The sequence below is a fragment of the Manis pentadactyla genome, chromosome 2, assembly GCF_030020395.1.
Source record: "Manis pentadactyla isolate mManPen7 chromosome 2, mManPen7.hap1, whole genome shotgun sequence".
NCBI classification, from domain to species: Eukaryota; Metazoa; Chordata; class Mammalia; order Pholidota; family Manidae; genus Manis; species Manis pentadactyla.
The window spans coordinates 82,214,755-82,242,012 of NC_080020.1; the positions used below are offsets into that span (position 1 = coordinate 82,214,755).

Genomic DNA, 27,258 nt, shown 5'->3' on the forward strand with positions numbered 1-27,258 from the left:
AAAAAACTAAAAATAGGAATGTCATTTGACCTAGTAATTCCACTTCTAGTAATTTACCCAAGGAAAATAAATCTCTAATTCAAAAAGATATATGCTCTCCTATGTTTATGCTGCATTATTTACAATAGCTAAGATATGGAAACAACCTGAGTATTCATCAACAGATGAATGAGTAAAGAAGAGATGGTACATAAACACAATGGATTATTATCAAGCAATAAAAAGAAAAGAAATCCTGCCATTTGCAACACATGGATGGAACTAGAGGGTATTATGCTCAATGAAATAAGCCAGGTGGAGAAAGACAAATACCATATGATTTCATTTATTTGTAGCCTATAAAAACAAAGCAAAACAGAATGAATAAAACAGCAGTAGATTCATAGACCCTAAGTGACTAGGGGTTACCATGGGGATGGTGTTGGGGTGGATGGGTGGAGAAGAGAAGCAGGATAAAAGGCAAAAATTCTCAATCATAATATAAATTGGTCATGGGGATGACAGTACAGCATGGAGAATATAGTCAATGATTCTGTAAATCTTTCTATGTTGACAGATAGTAACTGCACTGGTGGGGGTGAGGTTTTAATAATATGGGGAACAGCTGAACTGCTGTGTTGTATATTTGAAACCAATATAAGATTGTATATCAGTGATACTTCAATTAAAATAGAGTACCCAGCGCACACACAAAAAATAGGGAATACACATATACATTTATGAATATTTGAAATACTTTACAGTTTAACAAATTGCATTTTTAAAAGAATGAGACATCCTTATCATTAACATAACTGCCAATATAGCACAGGGCAAAAATGAAGGTAAATTAAACTAACTGAGTTAAAACCACATGAACCCCAAGAAATACTCTGGAGATTGCTTTGGGAATAAACATTTTTAGCATATCCTTTGTCACTGGCTTTATTCAAAATGAACTACAAAGTACATGCCCCCAGAATGATTACTGGAATTTTCCACTTGTTTGTATTCTATACAAATAGTTGTGGCTTGTGTTTGCTTTAGTAAATTTTTTCTCTCTCCCCTCTCCTAAGTTTATTTTCATCAGATTTTCCCAAGCTTAGATCTCTTTTGTTTTTCCTTTCCCTGGATTTGCATTTCCTTTTCTAAGCAACAATAAAACATTATTTTCTTTTCCATTTGCTCATCAATCAAACAGTACATGTCCTTGGTTGGTTTTTCACTTTCAACTACATGTTGGTTGATTTGCTTACATCTTTTCTGCAACTTCATTTGTCCCAAGCACAAGACAAGCTTCCAGATGCTAAAAAGGAACAGTTTTTATAAGGAGGAGGTTCACTTAAGCCCACCAGAATGGCATATATATATATACATGCAAACGGAGATTTAACAACCATTTAAAAGGGTACAAACCCCTTCCATTCATGTGTCTCCAAAGGGGTCACAGGAAGTCAGAGGGCTGTGAGAGGGACGCACTTGCCATCACTGCTAGAATGAAATTGATGCTACAGGCACCGGGCCTTCTCTACCTGGAACTGGTTCCCTCCATCACAGATCCTAGAAGGCTGCTTGGCTGCAGTCACACAGGACAAGAAATGGGAGCCTTTTGTCATTCTTTCTTCCCAGCCAACAACAGTTATCATACTGAGCTACTCCCACTGCCAGGCAGTCTTCTAGGCACATGATGCTATTTCACTTAACTCCTAATTTCCTCTGAGAGGCACTGTCATCTCCATTCCACAAACAGGGCACTGGGCAGAGAAGTGAAGCAATACAAGCAAGGTCACACAACTGGTTAAAGGTAGAGCCAACATTCACACCCAGCTGTGGCTCATGGCAAAGCCCTACCCTTTGCCCCACCCAGCTTCTTCCTTTTCCAGCTGCAGCAGGATGTGGAACAGGCTAGCTTTTGGGTAGCAGAGTCATTCTCCATCACAATCCACCATACAATCTACTTATCATATTTATACACAATGGGGCAATGTTTAAGTCTTCAAGAAAACAATCTGATTCCTCAAGTAAGACATTAATAAAAACAAGCATTTATACACAGATATATACTTGCAGGGGGGTTATGTAGAGGCAAGGATGGCTATCTGCTGTGGTACCAGAAGAGCCCCTCAGACGGTGCTCATACAACCATGCGCTCTGGAAACAAAGCCCCTACAGAGTAACGGAGGCATACCTGAATGGGATCCTGCGTCAGTCTCATGGGCCCAATGCGTACCTCCGCAGAAGACACCTGCTAAATAAAGGAAGGCACATGAGATGTGTCAAGTCTTAAACTACAAGAACTGACAAAGTCTTCCTTATACAGGATATTACCTCATGCCACTTTGCAGATGCTATATAAAAGGATCCAACTTATTGACATGGAGACAGTGTACAAAACTTCATGTTCAATATAATTCTGGTTTTGTAAAAGAGTATATACATTTATATGCATTGACAATGTCAGGAAGGATATATCCCAAACATCAAGTCATGGGATTTCAGATTATTGTTACTTTAAGGGCATGGGTTTTTACAATAAGCATGTACTGTTCTATGGGGGAAAATAACTCAATTTAATAATTATTTACTGAGCACCTACTGTGTGCTGGGCACCATGCTAAGCTGGAATTATTCTAAAGTTTCCAAAGAGTAAAAATTTATTTATTTTTTTTGCTAAAGCATTTCTATGGTTAAGAGCTGTTCCTATATTAGATTTTCCTTATGGTCATGCCTCAGGAAGACAAATACTCTTCCCCAGGTTTGCCATGAATAAACTATTCATTTCAGTTTTAGCTCCTCAGCCTGAGTAACACCACACCATGATCACAAAAGGCTAACCTGTGCCCCACGACTCCACGAATGAGCTCAGGTGTTCACGGGCCAACACCACCTAACTGCCTTTGGGTTCAAGTATAAAGAAAATATTTGTCTTTTTTAGTTGCTTTACTTGATTTCTTAAGAAGGCTTTTCTCTAGATTATGGGATTGTAGGTCTTGGCCTCATCTCCATGGACCCAATTTTGTTTTTCTCTAGGAGGCTCTAGTTACTTTGTCACTGCTTGGAAGCTCATCCTGCTTCCCACATACTATTTTGGGCCCTGTTAGTCAGATGGGACACCTTCAGCAGGAATCAGAATTCACAGGACCAGAGACACCACAGTGATCCAAGGGCCAGAGGAGACTTTATAAGTTAAACAAAACAAGCAAAGCAGAACTTTAAATTATACTTTTGAAGACTAAAAATCTCCCTTTCTCCTTTTTTCCCCTTTCCCCATGCTTAACTCCTGGTGGGCATGGTGTGAATCTTTTCCAAAACATGAGCGTGAGCTGCTGACACATAAGATGTGGCAAGTCTTAAACTACAAGAAGTTTTACTTACTGAGCACCTACTATATCACGTGCAATGGTACATTTTCTTCTGTCAGGTTGGTCCCCCCACCCCAACTCGGCATCTTCGTGGGAGGCTGTGGTGCAGGGAGATTTGGCCTTTCCCCAAACTAGCCCACTGGTGACGACTGCTTGTCGGGGTCTCTTGGCTCTCTATAGCGGGGTCTCAGGAGGGCAGAGATGCCCTCTTGTGCACTGCTGGGAGGCTGCCTCCTGACAGTGGGCCCTTCCACAGCACCTGGCACAACTAAAACCAACTCGGCACCCTGAGTCCCTGAGCCCATGGACCAATGACAAATTCCTTTAATGTTTCACTGCTGTTTTCAATAAAAATGACACACTTCAGTGAGTGTGTCACTCTGACACTTTTCTCCAAGCAAAACAAGCTCCCACAAGCTATTGGTGCTGATAGCAGCCCCCAGCGTACATACCCAGCCGTGAGGACAATTCCACTGGAGGAGGAATGTCACAGGCCTCCTGCTCCTGGGACTCTAACCTCCCACCCAGTCGCCTCTAAAAGCAGTTGTTGTTGCCTGAAACAGATATGCTCCTTCAAAAGCAGTGCAACTGCCAGAATTTTGTTAAAAAGGTAATGATGAAGAATAAAGAATTTGGCATAATAAAATAAATTTAATTGATAGTCTGGGATATCATCTCAAGTCTCCCTGTGATCAGACACACCCCTTCAACAAGCCACCTATTAATGGTTTCACCACTAAATCTGGTTTCCAAAGGAATCATCCTGGGGCAGGAAGTAAACAAATGAAATAAGGAATAAAATGAAAAGCAACTCTCTTTGGAAAGCTAAGACGGGAAAGAAACCCTGCTGGAATGGCACACAGTCCAAAAAATAACTCATTCCGGAGACATTCCTACCTACTTTGTAAGGAATCCATGCATGAAGCCGGCATACAGGCCATTTAAACTCTCCCAGAGCTTCCGATGACTGTGTGAACACTCCCTAAGGCCCCTTCTCTCCCAAGCATTGTGCTAGGCACTTCCACATGAGTGGCCTTGGTGGGAGACAGGCAACAGCCACTGAAGCGACACTCAGGCTAGAAGATACCCTTTTCCTGCTGAAAGACAGGAAAGACCCTACAACTTTCTCCCACAGCCCCAAGAGTTCCTTGTCTGCATCCAGCATTCTAACCTCAGCCTGACCTAGCTCAGCACGAAACTGAGGTTGGTGGGCCCTCACCAAGACCTCTGCCTCTCACCTATCTGGTCTCAGCCCCACTTCACTGCACTACCTGCCCTGCCAACATGGAGGCCTCAGTTCACCAGCAACTCTAGTCCTGAGCCACACTTAGCTTGTTTCTCCGTTTTCCTTTTCCTTCTCAGATTGTACTCCCACTCATCTGACCTTGGCTTCTGTGTCCAGAAAAGGTCAACTGTCCCAGAAGAACCCCGTAGCCTCTCCTCGTGGCTCTGATGGCTGGCGTGAGGCAGTGACTAGCTGAGGAAAGCCTGCAGCAGGTATGCCCACAAGCAGCAGCCTGCAGGGTTGTTTCTCCCACAAGAGTCTTACTGCCTGCATTTCACCAATTTCTAAAAGAGCAATTATAAACAGAAACAGGAGATGATTTAGTGGTGTCTGGGTAGCCGAGCCAAGATTGTCTACTTCAAAGAGTGAACTTTGAGCAACTGCAGATGCACAGATCCTCAATTAGTGTATTAGCTCCAATTCCAGGAAGTGACTGAGTTTGCCAAGGTCACAGAAGCAAGAAGGGGGTGGGGTCATGGGTAATACAGTTCCAACCCCCGAGAGGAGAGGAGGATGGGATGAAAGTGTGAGGAGATAGGCTTCCTAGTCACTCTGATCACAGGGCTTCCCCCAGCAGCCTAATGTGGAAGGACTGCTGACCCACAGTGCAGTTTTAACTGTCCAACATTTATAGTGTGTCAAAATTGGTGTGCACATACATGTGTGTGGTAACATACACACATGTACTCAAGTAACAGGGTTACAAATTCACAATGAGCTGGCTTGCCAGAAAAAAAAAAAAGTCCTTTTTGTAGCATTTGCTGATTCTATGGTGTAAATATCTTTTGCTTAGCTGATCTCAAGCCAGCAACATAGGTCCCTGAATGTGCAAATACGGATCTAGTCATTCAGAAAGGGTCCATGAATGGCAAACTCGTGCAGTCCTTATTGATCCACAGATATCTAGCACTCACTTTCACTTGATAGTTGAGCAAGATATACAGTTTCGGTTAATAGACATTTTCCCTCAGACTTCGAAGTTGAATGAAAGGAGATAAAACTTCGGGGCATGAAGGTGGGAAGGTCAAGAAAGGCTTCATGAAGACAGGTAGGTCACAAAAAACAGAAAGGTTAGGAGACTAGTCTGGGAGAGGAAATGGCAGGCGCAGGGGACCTAGCAAAAGTGTGAGGCAGGCCTGAAAGGGCCCACTGCGGGAAGAAGACAAGAGCCTAGAGGTGCTGCCTCACAGGGTGAACGTGAAGACGGGAGGGTCGGGCAGGTCCCGAGAGAATGGAAAGGATCTCCCTCTTCTCTGTGTAGGCACCAATTACATTGCAGGTTTCTGAGCAGAGGATTAACAGGATCAGATTTATGACCTGGGAGAAAAAAAAAACCAGACATTTGGTTCGCCTGTTTTCTGGATAGACAAGAACAGAGGCTTAAACAAAACAAAGATACTGTATGAGTAGGAACTATAGCAGTGAAAGTAAGTGGGGAAAATTTATCACAATGAACAAGAAAAACATTACCAAAACCCCACACACAGCTTGGCCTCAATTTAATGGAGAGGGAATTCCACAATGAAAACCAGCTGGGGCAGGGTAGGCTGATGAAAGAGGCAAAATGTTGAGAGAAACCAAGAGAGTGCAGGTTGGCTGGTGCACCTGGCGCTGCTCCATGTTCTCTGGTGCTGCCAGTTCTTGGTAGTTCCAGCTTCAAGGATTTCGTTAAAAAACCTATACTTGAGTTGCAGAGTTTCCCTCAAACAAGAAGGAAGTGAGAACTGAGGAAGGAAAGTGGTTGACCCAGAAAGCCCTCCCTACCGCATCTGTTCAGCACAGCTTGCTGCTCCTGGAGGGCCACCTCCTGCGCCCCCATCTCCGGCGACTGGACCCGCCACGCCCGCAGAGCTAAGGCCTCTCTCCTCAGCACGCCTCCTGCACTTCACAGCATTTGCACTCATTTAGGCACTTTTCCCTTGGTCAGACTGAGTTTTGTGAGGACATAGACTCTATTTCACTATTTTATCTAGAAGGTGCTCAATCAATAAGCAGAGCTGAATTAAACTGCCTAAGATCACGCAGATTTTAAGTAACAGAGTCGGGACTGAGTCTTCATTCTCCCTGACTCCCACGGCAGTGCTCTTCCATCAAGCTCCAAAATTTAGAGTTCTGACTGAGTCACCCACCTTTCTGTTATGGGTTGCTAAACTGTGTTCTGATTTTGCAAAACAGATGGTCCAGTGCCTGGCCATGTCCTGGGGGCCTGCACGAGACTAACAGGGCTGCCCCCCAGGACTAAGAGGAAAGGGGAGGGGGAGGTGCATCTTGGGCAGGCGTGGGCTTCCATAACTTCCAGCTCCAAAAACAAGCTCAGCTAAGAGTCTGAATCTTCCCCACTTGAGTGACTTCTCTGGAATCCCTTTCTCCCCACCCACTGCTGTATTGAATGTTCACACACAAGTGTAACACACACACACACACACACACACACACACACACACACACACACACGGGTCAGAGCAAACCCGGCTTGGCATCATGAGAGGGGGACCCCACTGTAAAGATCATTCACAAAATGAACCAGTTGTGGGCTCAGAAACAGTATTTTTAAATGTCCCTAATTAATTCAGCCTGCTGCCTTGTTGGCTCTGATTTTAAAATAATATTTTATTCTCTTAAGGTGTCCCCTGTGACCCTCCATTCCCAGGCCAAACTTCTTCATTCCTTGGAGCTCAGGATAAACAAAGGTTATGTTTGACTTTTGCCTTTGTAATGGGCTTATGCCTGCTCCCTTCTGGTTTCGGTCCTCAAGGCCCCAGCACATTCCTGCTCGGGACTGAGCAACCTGACCGCATCCCAGCCTCACTCCCCAGGCCCAATGTCCTCGGCGCATCAGGAGTGTTCCCCCTGTCTCCTCTCAGCCCAGGCCCCAGCAGCCGGCTCTGCCCCCACACCAGCCTCCAGCCCTCCTTGTCGCTTGCTGGCCGCTCTCCAGCACCTCCCAGAACCTCTGCTGCCCTGGGCCTTTCAGTGCCCAACAGATGGTCCTATCCTCCCCTTCCCTGCCTGCTTCCAATTCTCTCATCTGGAGGTTGTAAGCCTGAGCTTCATATCAGAGCTATCTGGGGAACTCTGGAGTGTATTAATGCCTGGGTCCCACTTCAAACCCAGAGAATCAGAATCTTTACGGATGGGGCCCAGGCATCAGCATTTTCTGATCTCAGGAGCAACCAGGGTGGAGAACCACAGGTCCATTCTTCTAAGCACACATGTCTGTGGCCTTCGTCAGATCCTACTACATATTTATTCAACGATCATCAACTGAGCACTTAATTTTGTGGAAGTCACCAAAACCCACCTAGACTCAGCCACAGTATTTTTTTCCAGATACCTCCCCAAACACAAGATTATCTCTTAGGCAAGAGGAAAATACAGTCCATCATATTTGATGAGTTATTCCCCCCAAAACAGTGTTCCTAAATTAGGATCAAAATAAAGTAAAAAATTTCTTTTTTAGTCTTTTTTGTTACACGTACATATGGAAGATTACTCATAGTCATGAGACAGTCACAGTGGGTGACATATCTACTGACTTTGTTTTATGCTCTGCTGTTCAGAATATTAATTTGGCAGCATAACATTTTATCACACATACGAATACGTACTCACTAAAATATACACCCATAAAAGTGATAAATTAAAATGAAATTGACTTTAAAATTAAAACGTCTATTCACCAAAAACAAAATCATAGGCAAAAAATGCCCAATTAAAAAAAAAGGTTGCAGCCTGAGAGATGATATTTAGTTACAGGAAAACAAATAATAATAACCAGAACATATAGTGGAGTCTTTCTATTGATGTTTTTAAAGATAATTAAAAAGAAATTTGGGCACAAGATTTGAAAAAGAAATTCACAGGAGAGGAAGCATGAAGAGCTGCTCACTCTTTGGTACACAGGAAAATAAAAATATAAACTACAATGAGATACTATGTCATGCCCAGCCATTTCCTAATGAACAGAATAGTAGAATTAAAACACCAAACACTGTCCAGCATGGGCAAGAAGGCAGACCCAGAGGGACTCAGACACTGCTGGTGGGTGTGTAAATGGGTTCAGCCACTTTGAAAAACATTTTGGGGATTGCTAGTAAAGATGAGGTTACATCCTACAACCCACCTCCTATGAGAGTGTTTCTCTAGGGTTACAGGAGGCACTTTACAAAAATATCTGGAGATTTATAACAGATATTTGCAAACAGCCTAATCCACAATCCATTAAAGTTCATCACCAGAAAAATTAATATATCAAGGAGTATCCAAACAATGGACTCTTGTACAATGAAAATGAACCTAAGAGCTATCCATTCAAAATGTTTGTGATGAATCTCACAAACATGAAGTATAAGATAAGTTTCAGAAAAATATATACTTTAGAATACCACTTAAAGTTTTATAATATTTAAAAAATACTGAATGTAGTTTAGGAATACATTATAACAGTCCAAAGAAATGCTTATAAAGACCAGTTGAGGCCAGTGGCGCTGCTGGTGAAGAGTGGGATGTATTGAGGGAAGGAAATACCTGGCGTGAACTACATTGTTCATGATCTCTTTTTTTAAATCAGTGAGTAGTGAGTATATAGGTGTTTATTCTTGTTTGTTGTATATCTTAAATACTGCAAAATAAATTTAAAATATATTTAATTTTATTGGGAAAGTTTATTTCCTATTTTTGGGTTAACAGTTGAACGGTAGCCTCTATATAAATATTTTACACATATATATTTTTTCCTACTTACATCTTTATTTGGTAAAACAAGGTGCTTTATTTAAAATTCCTCAAAATATGGATTGAGTTTTCCCTGAAACTTGGTAAAATGAAATCCTAGAAAATTGGGCTAGGCCCCTGCAGCTCTCACTCAAGATAAGTAACTGCTCTGTGCCTACAAGACAAGAGGGGTTGAGGCATTGTGGAGAGCAATATGGAGGTTCCTCAAAAAACTAAAAATATAAATACCATTTGACCTGGGAATCCTACTCTTAGGAATTTACCCAAAGAAAACAACTTCTCAGATTTAAAAAGTCATATGCACCCCTATGTTTATCACAGCACTATTTACAATAGCCAAGAAATGAAAGCAACCTAAGTGTCCATCAGTAGATGAATGGATAAAGAAGATGTGGTGCATATACACAATAGAAAACTATTCAGCCATAAGAAAGAAACAAATCCTACCATTTGCAACAACATGGATGGAGCTAGAGGGTATTATGATCAGTGAAATAAGTCAGGCAGAGAAAGACAAATACCAAATGATTTCTTTCATTTGTGGATTATAACAATGAAGCAAAACTGAAGGAACAAAATAGCAGCAGACTCACGAACTAACAGTTACCAAAGGGGAGGGGTGGGTAAGGCTGGTGGGGAGGGAGGGAGAAGGAGATTGAGGGATATTATGATAAGTACACATGGTGTGTGTGGGGTCACGGGAAAGACAGTGTAGCTCAGAGAAGGCAAATAGGGACTCTGTGGCATCTTACTACACTGATGGACAGTGACTGCAATGGGGCATGGGGGGTACTCGATAATAAGGGTGAATGTAGTAACCACATTGTTTTTCTTGTGAAACCTCCATAAGAGTGTATATCAATGATATCTTAATAAAAAAAAAAAGACGAGGGGTTGAGGAACACCCCTCCACTCATCTCATGTAGTGGTTGAAGCATCTTCATTTCTTTACTGCTGAAAAAATTAAAGCTTCACAAAGGTTAAGCACCTCACTCAAGGGGCTAGAGCTCAGATTTAAGCTTAGACCTTACTTGGAAGACCATGCTTTTGTTTATATAGTCACTTATATGTTGATTTGCTGGAGAAAGAACTTAGGATGGTATACAGAGACTATAAAGGTTTTTGAATGACTTGTAAATAAGAAGTGAAAGATCTGACTGAGGAGTAATGAGCATGGGGAAGACAAAGCAAGCGGGGAGCCCACTATGCACAGCGTTTGGCACAGCCAGTTCAGTGAGCTGCCAGGGCAAGAGGTGCGACCCTCAGCCACCCCCACGCATGAGACAAAGCAGTGGTGGGCTTTCCAGCACTGCATCTTATGAAGCCCACCCCCATGCTCTCCTCCATCCCCACTCACTCTTGGTGGTAAAGCTGTTCTTTCTTAAGAAGTATTACTTCTACACTCAAGTGAGCCTCACTGGGCAAGTGGAGGAGAGGAGGCTGTAGCCCACTATGCCTGGGAAACACTGCAGTGAGAAAGAACAGACTCCATCCTCTGGCTGATGCTGAAGTGGTACTTAAAAATCAACACAGAAGACACTCAGATGCCATCAGATCCGAACAAATAAATATCATCAGCATAGTCGAAGGAAGAAGCCACCCCACCCTCTCCACAAATTTCAGATGAAAGAAATTTTTTAAACAATATTGTCTTTTCATCTATAGCCATGAGAACTCAGCCTTAGATTATGCATTAAAATGGAAAGAAAAAAATGGTTTAGGATACAATCTATGAAATAGTGAGTGCCTGAAGGAGGCTAGCTCAAGGAAGCCTTAGAGAGAATTAGCTTTAGAGGGAGAACCCCTAGCTGCACTTCAGTATTATGATTATGTCAAAAGGCCTTACATCATACATGCACTGCAAAAATTAAGACATCAAGCCTTCATGAACACAGCAATTCAGCCACACCGTTACTGGCCCAAGTGCGTGTAAACACCATTCCCAGATTCCAAAGGTCAAACTCAAGAGTCTGACTTGGAGAACAGAGGAATTTAAACGCAAGCGCAAAAAGTGACATCCCTCAACTAATTTCCTTCCTTTTATTAAGGATATTATTGATAACAGAAACTGCCAGATGGCTTCAAGCATTTAAAATTATATTGTATAACAGAGGATGCTCAAAGACAGTCAATCTCTGAATATTCAGGAGGCAATTATCCAGATTGTGAAAAAACCCAGGCCCTTCTGATGCTCTTCCATCTTGCTATATGCCTTCTCCTTAACATTAAATGGAGATGGGAGAAAGTGGAGAGGGATGGTATTCAAATCAGTCAATGCTGCTCCATGGTCAGCAGTTCTGGTAAATAGATTTGATGGGCAAGGAAACAGAAACCATCTGCTAAAAATGAGTTTGAAACTTCCTGTGGATTTCAATGATCCATGCTGCCTCTGTCCTCAGTTTTATCATTGATAAGCTAGAGCTGCCTTATAGAACCAATAAAGAAGTGTCTTCTCTGTTTGGCTCCAGGAAAATCTCACGTGAGAGCTCCGTGACCCTGACACAACTCTGGAATTTTAGCCCCATCTAGTACTGCCCCTAAATTCACACTCGGAGGTGGAAAGGCTGCTCACACTGGAGTGAACTGCCTCATCAGTCCCTGAGTCCACATGGAAATCAATGAATCAGGGTAATGAATCAGCAGTGAGCACTGATTCGTATTTAAAAGCTAATCCTATTTCAATGAATCCCATTTAAAAGTAACTCATGAGAAGTCACCTGCAGAATGCAAACACCTGCCTTAAGAGGAATTCTACTTGCTTGGCAAAAACAATTACTTCCATTTTATGAATGGTTATTCATAAAAAGCACTTCAGAGCCTAAAGATGTAAAACCTAAAGGAAGCACTAGGCAATGAAAACCTCAGCATTCTCAGAAGCTTAGCATACATGAGACCAGCAGGGATTACCCTGGGAAGGGAGCCCCACAGCCCTCCATGCCTCCCCTTTACAAAGGTTGCACACAGGGCAGGCGAGTCCCCCCTGCACTTTGGTGTTCTGGTGCCACTGTGGCTGGCTTCGAAAGCCAATGTGATAACACCCACAATTTTATTTATTCTTTTTACAAAAAGTATTTTTTAAGATTTGGGGTGGACACGGGAGCACCATGAGGGTGGAAGTGACCTACTTACGGGCAGATGGCTGAGCCGAGGGTGGGCTCCCTCGGCAGCACCTTTTCCTCTCTCCCAGAAACCCAGAGTTAGGAAGGAATACAGAATGAACATGTCCACTGATGGGAGGGGAAAAACAAAAAGGAAAAGAAAATTCCCAAGCACAGCATAAGACTAAGTAAGTCCCAAAGGACCATTTTCTATTCGACAAAAGTACATTTCTTTGAAAAGGTGGTTCAGACCCACAGCCTATCCCAGTTCTCTGCACATCTTCCTTGTCTCTTGGCTGGAGAACAGGCTGAATGACACAGCCTTGTCTGACAAAGGAGAGGAAGTGAGAGGCTTCCTTTTGCTCTCACTCTAAAGCTCTTCCCACTTGCTTATGCTGATGGGCCTCCAGCTCTCCCCTTCCAGAACCCAAGGCATTTAAGTACCTTCATCAGGAAGCACAGAGCTCCGCAATCAATTCAGTCACGGTGGTGAGTAATAAGCCAGAGGTACCTGCAGGGCGTTAGTGAGAGCCCAGAAAAGATGCATTTAGCTCCATCTGGGAATTCAGGCAAACTTCTAGGAAATCACACCGGGGCTCTGAGATAAAGGAATGAGAATGAGTCAGGTGGGGAGCCACGGAAAGGGCGCTTCAGGCTACAGAAAACCACAGGAAACAGCAAAGAGCTCACGTGGACGACCACCAGCAATGTGGGTCTGTGGGCGGGGATGATGAGGCTGGATGGGGAGGCAAGACTCAGGTCACAGGTCCCAGTCTTGCCACGTGGTGCTGTTGGATTAGCCTTTAGCTGGATCACCTGGTTGAAATGTGGCTAGACTAAGGCGATTAAGACTTAGAAGTATCACAGACCAGAAAAGCGCTGCTGTGATGATCTAGCCCAGTGGCTCTCAAACTATGTACCCTGAACCATCAGCATTGTCACCACCTGGGACTTATTAGCAATGGGAAATCTCAGGCCCACTCTGGAGCTGCAGAATCAGAAACTCTGGGGGTGAGCCCAGCATTGTGTATCTGACTGTCCCTCCACATAATTGTGATGCTTGCTAAAGATTGAGAACCACCAGTGTAGACAAGAGAGGATGAAGGCCTGCACTAGGAAGGAGCAGTGGTAAGGGACAGAGAGAAGAGGACAGATTAGAAGCAGATAGAGGTCATACTATCAGCTAAGCACGTGTGGGCAAGGGAGGGAAAAGAAAGAGAAGTTCAAGGATTTCGGTTTAAGTGACTGGCAGGGTGGTAGCTGTCAAGACTACCAGAGGTCAAGCAGGTTTATAGGGATGACGAGTTAGGCTGGACATGTAGAGCTGAAGTGTCCAGGCCATCCATCCACTTTGTCAGGCTGTGGGATATATGAGTGGGAGGCTCAGGGACAGTGGGGTCAGCACAGAGAAGAGCAAGTTAAAAACAAGCCATCACTCAGAGCAGGAGACAAGCTCAGAGCCCTGGAGACAGTATCAGAGAGCTGAGGAGAGGGGAGAAGTGTACATAAGAGCTAGAAGAGGGAAAAAAGTGGATTCTCCCAGAACCTCAACTACTTCCATGGGGCACAGCTAAGTAGGTTTTGTCCTCCTAACTTAATATTAGGGTATCTATCTATATAACTCACCGTAATCAACAAGAGAAAATCAATACATGATCATCTCAAGAGATGCCAAGATGGCATTTTGGTAAAATTCAACATTTAAAAAATGCCTTCATTCACTGCCCCCTGCAACATCCATTCCCTCCTTCTCTCTTCCCAGGGGCCACTGACTCCTGTCTGGAGATCTATGTGGTTCTAAAGAAAACATATGCCTTTATGTGAAGTTGATGCCACCCATGTTCTCACATGCCAACCACCAGTCCTCAAGTCAATGCTTCCGAAGTTATATAATTTTGTCGGGAGATTCCTCAAGAGGGGTTCATAAGAAACTCACTCCCTGAGTTCTACCAATTTGTGGTTTTTATATTTGATGGTCAATTTGGCTAAATATTGAATAATGGGCTCACTTTTTCTTTTCTAGATTATCTTTAACATGTTTCTATGGTCTCCTGGCTTTACACATTTTTATTAGGTCTGATACCAGTATAAGGTCTGATAACGATTTGATTTTCTTGCCCTTGAAAATGGCTTGGTCGTTTTGCCTGGATGCCTGGAAAGATTTTTTTTTATGTACAACTGTATTACTGGAGTAAGTATTGGTTTTGTCCATTCTGAATCAATTTTCCCATTATGTAATGTACCCTTTCTGTAAGTAGGTTCCAGTCTTTTTCCAGGAAAGTTTTCTTTAATTTATGTTTAAATATATGTTCTAGTTCATTGACTCGGTTTTCATTTTCACTTTTTCCAAACTCCTGTGCATATATATATTCATTGCTTTTGCCTACCTTCCATATCTATCACTTCCTCTCAAATCTTTTATTTCCTTTTTCATTTCTATTTTTTTTTTCATCCTTCCCAACTTCTATTTCCCTTACAGCACTTTTTGCAGTGCTTATTCATTTTTATATTTCTTCCAGGATGATCTTCATTTCTTAGATCTGTTTTGCTTTTATTTCTACTCCTTTCCTGAGTAATCAACTCTTTTTCATATCTTTCTGTTGTCTAATCATTTTATCTGTGTTTTTCTCATTCAGACTTATCTTGTTCTTTCACAGCTTTTAGTCATGTTCTTAATTTCTTTTAGTTCAGTTTGAAATATTAGGTTGCAGTTTCTTCTCTGTTTTGTGGGCATATTTCACTCATATGCCTTCATTGGCTGCCAGATGGAGCCTGCAAAGCCTCCTCCATTTTCGGCTGTTGCTTTCAAATAAACACATCAAGACCTTCCCTCCTAGTGGGACTACCCAGCCACTGGGGATGATGCCGGGGCTCAACAGCCCTCGGGGCCGGCAGAAGCCCTCTGCCTCCCAGCCATGGCTGCCTGCAGCTCCTCGTCGCCATCAGTGCTCTGGGTCTCCCGGTCACAGGGTGCAGTTCGTGGACAATTTTAACCTGTAGTTTTGTGAACATGTTGCTGCGGGTTGTATGCTTCCCTAACATTATTGTTCTGTTTTTATGAGTGGATTTAAGGGAATTATAAAATGATGTCAGAAAAGCAGATCCATGAAAGAGAAATTGGTTAAGTTGGACTTTATCAAAACTAAAAGCTTCTGCTTTTAAAAGAGACTGTGGAAAAAATGAAAAGATAAGCCAGATAGGGAGAAAATATTTTCAAACACATATCTGATAAAGGACTTGTATCCAAAATAAGAAAGAACTCCTAAAACTCAAAAACAAGAAAACAACCCAATTGAAAAATGGTTAAAATATCTGAACAGAAACTTAGCAATGAAAATATACAGATATATCAATATATTAATTACTATAAATATCCTGGCACAACTTTTTTAACTTGTAAACTGCAAATGGCATATGCAAAGATACTCAGCATCATTTATTACTAAGGAAATGCAAATTAATACAGTGAGATACCATTGCACACCACCAGTCCCTAGGTAAAAACTTCTGCAGTTATATAAGGTTGTCAGACGATTTCTTAAGAGGGTCTCATGCAAAACTCATTCCCTGAGTTCTGGCATGTTCAAACTATTTGTCTGTGGTTTTCACATTTGAAGGTCAGTTTGGCGAAATCCAAAAAAATCCAAAAAACTGACAATGCCGATTGCTAGCAAAAGTGCAGAGTAATGCTATGCACAAGAACAAAAACAAAACATCTTAAGAAAAAATTCTTTCATTCAAACATTTCTTCAACAATGTTATAGAGCACCCAATCGTATTCCAGTCACTGGGGAAAAAATTGCTCACTGATATACAAGCTAACAAAGGGCTTGATTTGTACTTGAACTCAGACTCTGACTTCTGAACCTGTGCTTTCACATAGGATATCACATGCCAGACCACTGGAGTGTTATCAAAGAAGATTGAAAAAATGGAATGATATGTGGCCTTCTTGGATGGGATGCCAATAGTAAAAAGATGTCAAATCTCCCCCAAATTAATCAACATATTATTTACTATAAGTATTCTGGCACAACTTTGTAAAATGATTCTCAAATCCAAGTAGAAGGACACCTGTTCGCAACTGGCTAATAAAATTATGAAAGAAAATTTAGGATTTTTTGCTCTGCCAGATGTGACAACAGACTTCAAAGATATAATTACCAAAACAGTGTGGTTCTATCAGAGATCAGTGAAAGATAACAGGAAGTTTAGAGACACACACACACATGCGCACACATGAACAAATATGTATTATATATATAATCAGTTCCTAGGATTTCTGTTATCCTTCATTGATCTCCGTGATAGAACAATTCCATTTTAGAGATATAATTTTACTAAACAGCGAAACTACCATTTTATATCAGTAGGGAAGAACTAGATAATTCAATCATTTCAATTATAATAGGATAATTGGTTAACATGTGGAGAAAGATTAGGTTAGCATGAATCATGATATATATCCAAATTAGTTCCAGATAGATTAAAATTTTAAATAAAAAAAAGAAAACCATGAGAAAATTGAAAAAAATATAGGTGAATACTCAATTATTCAAGGGCCTGGAAGGCCTTGCTAAGAATAACATCAAAGACAAAAACACTGAAGGAAATGACTGTTAGATTTTTTAATAATAAGTAGAAGTATATAAAAAAATAAGAAATATAAAAATATAAAACTGAAAAATGGTATTAGTAACACGATTTAAAAGAAATTGGCATACTTATCAGCATTTGTAAAACCTCTAATAAGACAGTTATAAAAAAGGCAAGAATCCCAATTTAAAATGGGACAGTAAAAAGGCAATACACAAAACTAACACAAAAATAGGTTGTAAAAATTATGCAATAATGTTCAGCCTCTCTAGCAACCAAAAATGCAAATCAAAACTAGATTCCACTTTGCTCATCAAATTCCAAAGATTTTAAAAGATGATCCTTAGCGCCATTGAAAGTCTGGGGAAATCAGGATTTTCCTTGCTGGAGGAAGAGGAAAACTGTCCCAGTGACCCTGGGCCCCTTAACACACACCAAATGCCTTCCTGGGCTTTGGTAACTTAAACGGCTGGGACCTTAAAAGGTGTTTGTGACTCTTCCAATTGCTGTCTCCCTTCTTCTGTTCATATATCTACCATGACATTTATCATGTCATAATTTTGTCACCATAACCACAAACTGTTGGAGGCAGAAGGATCTGGGAGACAGATGCCAACTCCATCCAACCCCAGTCAGAGAACCAGTAAATGACCAGCTGTGACAGGATGCATTCCAGCACCCATGCCCAAATCCATTGGCTACAACCAAGACTCACAGATATTTGGTGAGAGAGTGTTTAATTTAATACAGTATTATAAAGCTGAAAAAGTCCTTGGAAATGGCAGCTTACTTTGTTCCTTGGCACAGAATGAGGGCTGCTGGAGAACTAAAGCTGCCAATGTTGAGATTCAGCACAAGGCCTTTAATATAACACCAAATCTGGAATTCCTTTTCCCCATGTGTGACTGAGTAATAATACATGCCCCTTGGAGAGGGCAGATTTGGGGTCTGTACTATTCATGGACAGATCTCCAGTACTTGGCACAGCAGGCAGTTGTTACATGATAGACATTATGATGATGATCCCTCATTCATTCTTTCAGAAAATCCTTACAGAGCCCCACAGTGAGCCTGAAACTGAATAGGTGCCTTACATTTGAAATCTAACTTCATAAGCCAGATCATCATAGCATAAGCTCTGTCTTCAGCTTATGGTCGCAAAACATTTGACTTGCTTACATGAAAACACAAATGACAACATGTGCATTGGCTACCTTTAGACCCTCTGCCCCCAATAACAGAGAAAATCAAGAACTGCTTTATGTTCTCACTAGTATTATTACAAAATACTCTTCCAAACATTGACCTCATGAGAAAGGATGTTTTCTAAGAATTTGAAAATTGGAAGTTTCCTGGGGGACTTGGGGAGGTCACTTCTTAACCCTTTAATTGTACAGATAGATTGCCAAATAAGGCCTAAGAGGGTATGTGGTGTGTTCAAGGTCATACACCGGTGAGATGTCACTGTGGGATAAAACTGAGGTCTCCAAGCTGCCAGGTCAGTGAGACATCCATCCTCCCCCAATGTTTCTTCCTGGTAACCACCAAAATACTTTCTCTTTAAAAACAGAAGGATAAAATACATATTGTTAGTTTTTCAAAGAAAAGGTATTGGAATTTACTTGTGGTCAGCTTTATTCCCAATCCCTGATTCATTATTCTGCTTACAATTTAACATAATAACCTATAAATATATACAATGTTCTTGAGAGAATGAAAGATAAGCTACAAAAGTTAAAAGTCTTTACTAGCAATTCTGGAAGACATGACGAATTATTTTTAAACAAAGAGGCTAATCATGAGTTTAAAAATTCCCTGAGCTGTCTCATTTTATCATTTTCTTTTACATCTTGTCTTCCAAAGCCTTTTGCAGGACCTGACATGATATATCCAGCCATTAAAAGGAGTAGTCTCTGAAGCCACTCTACTAGAACACATCTTTTGGTGTGGATTTATCTACTAGCCAAAGACAAACATAAGAGGTAATGTAAAAATCCAGAGAAGAAAAGGGAAGAGATGAAGGAGGGAAAGGAGAAGCAGGTAAGAGGTGGGACTCATACAGAGTTAGGTAAGTCAAGGACAATTTCTTATAGACTAGAAGGATCCTCTTGTACTACTGAGATGTCTTACTAAAGCTGAGATGCAACTCTGGGTTCCTGAACAGTAACAAAACAAAATAACCACGGCCAGCAAGGTGTATTAGGGGAAAACTGACTGAGGATCAAAGGCTTTTGTTCCATCCCAACTCATATATTAGTTTGATCATGGCCAGATCACAACATCATTCTGGGTATTAGTTTTATAAAATGAGGAAGTTAAACTCAATGCTCTCAAATTTATCTACAGATGTACCCTACAAAGAATGACGATGCTTGGTGATATGGGCTGCCTGAAGCCCCAGATTTCTCTGGCCGTGTGTCTATTTAAAGATATTTCATGGACATTCTACTTCCAGGACCTATATGACCCTGAGCAACTTATTTATCCTCTCTGAACCTCAGTTTTCTTGGACCAACTCTCTTAAAATAACTAGAAAATTTGGAGAGAATAAAAAAAAATCTATTTGGCCTAGTATTGTCTGATCAGTACAGAGCACAGGGAGACTGTTACCTCCTTTTAGATGAATGCAGTTCTAATAGGTGAAAGTTTATTTATTTTTTCCTGCTATGGGGTTACTTTGGAATTTTAGGAAATGAAAACCCCAAGATCTTTTTCATGCAAAAATAAGTCATTGTGAGGGATGGAAGATGGCGGCGTGAGTGGAGCAGCGGAGGTCTCCTCCCAAAACAACATATATCTGTGAAAATATAACAAAGACAACCCTTCCTGGAATGAAGACCGGAGGACACAGGACAATATCCGGACCACATCCGCACCTGAGAGAACCCAGCGCCTCGTGAAGGGGGTAAGATACAAGCCCCGGCACCGCGGGAGCCGAGCGTCCCTCCCCCCAGCTCCCGGCGGGAGAAGAGCAGGCAGAGCGGGAGGGAGACGGAGCCCAGGACTGCCGAGCACCCAGCCCCAGCCATCCGGGCCAGAGTGCAGGGCCCTCGATATTAGGAAAACAGGGCAGCAAGAACAGTGAGCGGGCACTGGAGGCCGGGTGCCAGAGGACATAAGAAAAGCGCGCGACCATTTTATTTTTTTTGCTTTTTTGCTGTTTTGTTTTGGCAAGCGCTTTTTGGAAGTCTTAAAGGGATAGGGACCCCAATACTAGGGAAACAGGGCAGCAAGACCGGTGAGCAGAGGCCTGAGGCTGGCACCGGAGAATAAAGAAAAACGAGCGACCACCTTTTTTTTTAATTAAAAAAACTATTTTTTTTTTAATTTAAAAATTTATTTCTTTTCTTTTTTTTTTTTGGTGGTCGTTGTTTTGTTTTGGCGGGTGCTTTTTGGAGGTCTTGATGGGGCAGGGCGGGACACTTGATCCAGAGGTGGGGAATCCGGGGATCTCTGGGCACCCTAACCCCTGGGCTGCAGGGAGCAGGGAGGCCCCTTATGGAGATAAATAGCCTCCCAGCCGTTCCCCCTCCAACGCGACTCCACCACTTTGGAGCAGCTGCCCGAGCCAGGCCACGCCCACAGCAACAGCGGAGATAAACTCCATAGCAGCCGGGCAGGAAGCAGAAGCCCTGTCTGCACGCAGCTGCCCAGCACAAGCCACTAGAGGCCGCTGTTCTCCCAGGAGAGGAGGGCCACAAACCAACAAGAAGGGAAGTCCTTCCAGCCATCACTTGTCCCAGATCTGCAAACTATTCCTATCACCATGAAAAGGCAAAGCTATAGGCAGACAAAGATCACAGAGACACCAGAGAAGGAGACAGACCTAACCAGTCTTCCTGAAAAAGAACTCAAAATAAGAATCATAAACATGCTGACAGAGATGCAGAGAAATACGCAAGAGAAATGGGATGAAGTCCGGAGGGAGATCACAGATGCCAGAAAGGAGATCGCAGAAATGAAACAAACTCTGGAAGGGTTTATAAGCAGAATGGATAGGATGCAAGAGGCCATTGATGGAATTGAAATCAGAGAACAGGAAAGCATAGAAGCTGACATAGAGAGAGACAAAAGGATCTCCAGGAATGAAACAATATTAAGAGAACTGTGCGACCAATCCAAAAGGAACAACACCCGTATTATAGGGGTCCCAGAAGAAGAAGAGAGAGGAAAAGAGATGGAAAGTATCTTAGAAGAAATAATTGCTGAAAACTTCCCCAAACTGGGGGAGGAAATAATCGAACAGACCACGGAAATACACAGAACCCCCAACATAAAGGATCCAAGAAGGACAACACCAAGACACATAATAATTAAAATGGCAAAGATCAAGGACAAGGAAAGAGTGTTAAAGGCAGCTAGAGAGAAAAAGGTCACCTATAAAGGGAAACCCATCAGGCTAAAATCAGATTTCTCAACAGAAACCCTACAGGCCAGAAGAGAATGGCATGATATATTTAATACAATGAAACAGAAGGGCCTTGAACCAAGGATACTGTATCCAGCACAACTATCATTCAAATATGACGGTGGGATTAAACAATTCCCAGACAAACAAAAGCTGAGGGAATTTGCTTCCCACAAACCACCTCTACAGAACATCTTACAGAGACTGCTCTAGATGGGAGCACTCCTAGAAAGAGCACAGCACAAAACACCCAACATATGAAGAATCGAGGAGGAGGAATAAGAAGGGAGAGAAGAAAAGAATCTCCAGACAGTGTATATAACAGCTCAATAAGCGAGCTAAGTTAGGCAGTAAGATGCTAAAGAGGCTAACCTTGAACCTTTGGTAACCACGAATTTAAAGCCTGCAATGGCAATAAGTACATATCTTTCAATAGTCACCCTAAATGTTAATGGGTTGAATGCACCAATCAAAAGACACAGAGTAACAGAATGGATAAAAAAGCAAGACCCATCTATATGCTGCTTACAAGAAACTCACCTCAAACCCAAAGACATGTACAGACTAAAAGTCAAGGGATGGAAAAACATATTTCAAGCAAACAACAGTGAGAAGAAGGCAGGGGTTGCAGTACTAATATCAGACAGAATGGACTTCAAAACAAAGAAAGTAACAAGAGATAAAGAAGGACACTACATAATGATAAAGGGCTCAGTCCAACAAGAGGATATAACCACTCTAAATATATATGCACCCAACACAGGAGCACCAGCATATGTGAAACAAATACTAACAGAACTAAAGGGGGAAATAGACTGCAATGCATTCATTCTAGGAGACTTCAACACACCACTCACCCCAAAGGATAGATCCACTGGGCAGAGAATGAGTAAGGACACGGAAGCACTGAACAGCACAGTAGACCAGATGGACCTAATAGACATCTATAGAACTCTACATCCAAAAGCAACAGGATATACATTCTTCTCAAGTGCACATGGAGCATTCTCCGGAATAGACCACATACTAGGCCACAAAAAGAGCCTCAGAAAATTCCAAAAGATTGAAATCCTACCAACCAACTTTTCAGACCACAAAGGCATAAAACTAGAAATAAACTGTACAAAGAAAGCAAAGAGGCTCACAAACACATGGAGGCTTAACAACACGCTCCTAAATAATCAATGGATCAATGACCAAATCAAAATGGAGATCCAGCAATATATGGAAACAAATGACAACAACAACACTAAGCCCCAACTTCTGTGGGACACAGCAAAAGCAGTCTTAAGAGGAAAGTATATAGCAATCCAAGCATATTTAAAAAAGGAAGAACAATTCCAAATGAATGGTCTAATGTCACAATTGTCGAAATTGGAAAAGGAAGAAGAGATGAGGCCTAAGGTCAGCAGGAGGAGGGACATAATAAAGATCAGAGAAGAAATTAATAAAATTGAGAAGAATAAAACAATAGCAAAAATCAATGAAACCAAGAGCTGGTTCTTTGAGAAAATAAACCAAATAGATAAGCCTCTAGCCAGACTTATTAAGAAGAAAAGAGAGTCAACACAAATCAACAGTATCAGAAACGAGAAAGGAAAAATCACGACGGACCCCACAGAAATACAAAGAATTATTAGAGAATACTATGAAAACCTATATGCTAACAAGCTGGAAAACCTGGGAGAAATGGACAACTTCCTAGAAAAATACAACCTTCCAAGATTGACCCAGAAAGAAACAGAAAATCTAAACAGACCAATTACCAGCAACGAAATTGAAGCGGTAATCAAAAAACTACCAAAGAACAAAACCCCCAGGCCAGATGGATTTACCTCGGAATTTTATCAGACATACAGGGAAGACATAATACCCATTCTCCTTAAAGTTTTCCAAAAAATAGAGGAGGAGGGGATACTCCCAAACTCATTCTATGAAGCTAACATCACCCTAATAACAAAACCAGGCAAAGACCCCACCAAAAAAGAAAACTACAGACCAATATCCCTGATGAACGTAGATGCAAAAATACTCAACAAAATATTAGCAAACCGAATTCAAAAATACATCAAAACCATCGTACACCATGACCAAGAGGGATTCATCCCAGGGATGCAAGGATGGTACAACATTCGAAAGTCCATCAACATCATCCACCACATCAACAAAAAGAAAGACAAAAACCACATGATCATCTCCATAGATGCTGAAAAAGCATTCGACAAAGTTCAACATCCATTCATGATAAAAACTCTCAGCAAAAGGGGAATAGAGGGCAAGTACCTCAACATAATAAAGGCCATCAATGATAAACCCACAGCCAACATTATATTGAACAGTAAGAAGCTGAAAGCATTTCCTCTGAGATCGGGAACTAGACAGGGATGCCCACTCTCTCCACTGTTATTTAACATAGTACTGGAGGTCCTAGCCACGGCAATCAGACAAAACAAAGAAATACAAGGAATCCATACTGGTAAAGAAGAAGTTAAACTGTCACTATTTGCAGATGACATGATACTGTACGTAAAAAACCCTAAAGACTCCACCCCAAAACTACTAGAACTGATATCGGAATACAGCAAAGTTGCAGGATACAAAATCAACACACAGAAATCTGTGGCTTTCCTATATACTAACAATGAACCAACAGAAAGAGAAATCAGGAAAACAACTCCATTCACAATTGCATCAAAAAAAAATAAAATACCTAGGAATAAACCTAACGAAAGAAGTGAAAGACTTATACTTTGAAAACTACAAGTCACTCTGAAAAGAAATTAAAGGGGACACTAACAGATGGAAACTCATCCCATGCTCGTGGCTAGGAAGAATTAATATCATCAAAATGGCCATCCTGCCCAAAGCAATATACAGATTTAATGCAATCCCTATGAAACTACCAGCAACATTCTTCAATGAACTGGAACAAATAATTCAAAAATTCATATGGAAACACCAAAGACCCCGAATAGCCAAAGCAATCCTGAGAAAGAAGAATAAAGTAGGGGGGATCTCACTCCCCAACTTCAAGCTCTACTATAAAGCCATAGTAATCAAGACAATTTGGTACTGGCACAAGAGCAGAGCCACAGGCCAATGGAACAGACTAGAGAATCCAGACATTAACCCAGACATATACGGTCAATTAATATTTGATAAAGGAGCCATGGACATACAATGGCGAAACGACAGTCTCTTCAACAGGTGGTGCTGGCAAAACTGGACAGCTACATGTAGGAGAATGAAACTGGACCACTGTCTAACCCCATATACAAAAGTAAACTCAAAATGGATCAAAGACCTGAATGTAAGTCATGAAACCATTAAACCCTTGGAAGAAAACATTGGCTAAAACCTCTTAGACAAACATGAGTGACCTCTTCTTGAACATATCTCCCCGGGCAAGGAAAACAACAGCAAAAATGAGTAAGTGGGACTATATTAAGCTGAAAAAGCTTCTGTACAGCAAAAGACACCATCAATAGAACAAAAAGGATCCCTACAGTATGGGAGAATATATTTGAAAATGACACATCCGATAAAGGCTTGACATCCAGAATATATAAAGAGCTCACACGCCTCAACAAACAAAAAACAAATAACCCAATTAAAAAATGGGCAGAGGAACTGAACAGACAGTTCTCCAAAAAAGAAATACAGATGGCCAACAGACACATGAAAAGATGCTCCACATCGCTAATTATCAAAGAAATGCAAATTAAAACTACAATGAGGTATCACCTCACACCAGTAAGGATGGCTGCCATCCAAAAGACAAACAACAACAAATGTTGGCGAGGCTGTGGAGAAAGGGGAACCCTCCTACACTGCTGGTGGGAATGTAAGTTAGTTCAACCATTGTGGAAAGCAGTATGGAGGTACATCAAAATGCTCTAAACAGACTTACCATTTGATCCAGGAATTGCACTCCTAGGAATTTACCCTAAGAATGCAGCAATCAAGTATGAGAAAGATCAGTGCACCCCTATGTTTATCGCAGCACTATTTACAATAGCCAAGAATTGGAAGCAACCTAAATGTCCATCGATAGATGAATGGATAAAGAAGATGTGGTACATATACACAATGGAATACTACTCAGCCATAAGAAAAGGGCAAATCCAATCATTTGCAGCAACATGGATGGAGCTGGAGGGTATTATGCTCAGTGAAACAAGCCAAGCAAAGAAAGAGAAATACCAAATGATTTCACTTATCTGTGGAATATAAGAACAAAGGAAAAACTGAAGGAACAAAACAGCACCAGAATCACAGAACTCAAGAATGGACTAACAGGTACCAAAGGGAAACGGACTGGGGAGGATGGGTGCGTAGGGAGGGATAAGGGGGGGGAGAAGTAGGGGGGTATTAAGATTAGCATGCATGCAGGGGTAGGAGAAAAGGGAGGGCTGTACAACACAGAGAAGGCAAGTAGTGATTCTACAACATTTTGCTATGCTGATGGACAGTGACTGTAAAGGGGTTTATAGGGGAGACGTGGTATAGGGGAGAGCCTAGTAAACATAATATTCGTCATGTAAGTGTCGATTAGTGATACCAAAAACAAAACAAAAGAAAAAAAAACAAAAAAAAAAAGGGCAGTTCCTGTGTGGTAACCTCCAATGAGTTCCACACAAGGGTATAAAGGGCATATAAAAGTGTAGGCAAAGGGTCTGTTTGCATTTATACAGAAGATCAAAGCCTAATTGGGCTACCCCGAAAATGAACTAAGATACGATATGAAAGAGAACTTCGAACATCAGCACTCTCTGGAAGACTCATGCCAGAAGATGATCATCAAAAAACCCCAACAAAGATCCACGCACTGCTACAGCTGTAGATGCACTCATCCCACCAGCTCCTGGACTTGCCATGGGAATGAAGAAGGAGTTATCTAAGCTGGCCTGTGCATACAGTAAAACAACAAATTTGACTGGATCTATACTGTTGGAACTCAACCAAGAATTAGGAGAAGTGCAAATTGTAGCGCTCCAAAATCTTACAACTACAGACTATTTACTGTTAAAAGAACATAAGGGATGTGAACAATCCCCAGGAATGGGTTGTTTTAATTTGTCTGATTTCTCTCAGACTGTTCAAGTTCAGTTGGACAATATCCACCATATCATAGATAAGTTTTCACAAATGCCTAAGGTGCCTAACTGGTTTTCTTGGTTTCACTGGAGATGGCTGGTAATTACAGATATGCTTTGGTTATGTAACTATACTCCTATTATGTTAATGTGTGTGCGCAATTTAAGTAGTAGCTTAAAACCTATACATGCTGAAGTTACTCTACAAGAAGATATGTCAAAGAAATAATCAATCTTCCCATGTTTTCTGCCACCTCCTACTTCTATAGCTTTTCTTCTTCCTTCCTAATTACAACCCTTAAATAGAATTCGTGCCTCATATCAAATTTACCGAGTATCATAATTCTTCCAAGTGGTAAAGATACCTCAAGACAAATGCTGGGCATAGAAGCCACAGGGCATAAATCTGCAAAGAAGTAAAAAGCTAACCTTTTCAAAGAATATTGCTTCTCTCTCACTTACCAACTTTACATTTCCCTGTATGGCTCCGGAAGATGACTGGTTAGCCAGAGACGGGTAAGATTGCTCAAGGGAGGAACAACCTAAGACAGGCACAGTCGCAGGGGGGCCATCAGGTGAGAAATTGGGGATCAACAGAGGTGAGGCTTAGAACCTCACCCCCCCGTTCTGAGAAAAATCTTCTGTATACGTGGATGTTTTATTGCCCTTGTCTAGCTTGGATTAACACATAGTCTAGAGG

The 27,258-nt window shown here is 41.5% G+C and overlaps 1 protein-coding gene across 5 annotated transcripts in view; it reads right to left on the reverse strand.

Annotated features, from left to right (window-relative positions):
• The window catches only part of PDE8B (phosphodiesterase 8B), a 265,564-nt gene that overhangs the window by 121,096 nt on the left and 117,210 nt on the right, over positions 1-27,258 (reverse strand). For 2 of the 5 annotated variants that reach the window (XM_036914124.2, XM_036914127.2), the window contains one exon: positions 2,168-2,224. In XM_036914124.2, coding sequence (XP_036770019.1) covers positions 2,168-2,224 — 57 coding nt within the window. Of the gene's footprint in view, positions 1-1,511; positions 1,734-2,167; positions 2,228-27,258 lie in introns of those variants that run through there. The other 3 variants (XM_036914122.2, XM_036914126.2, XM_036914125.2) reach the window with 2 other exon arrangements.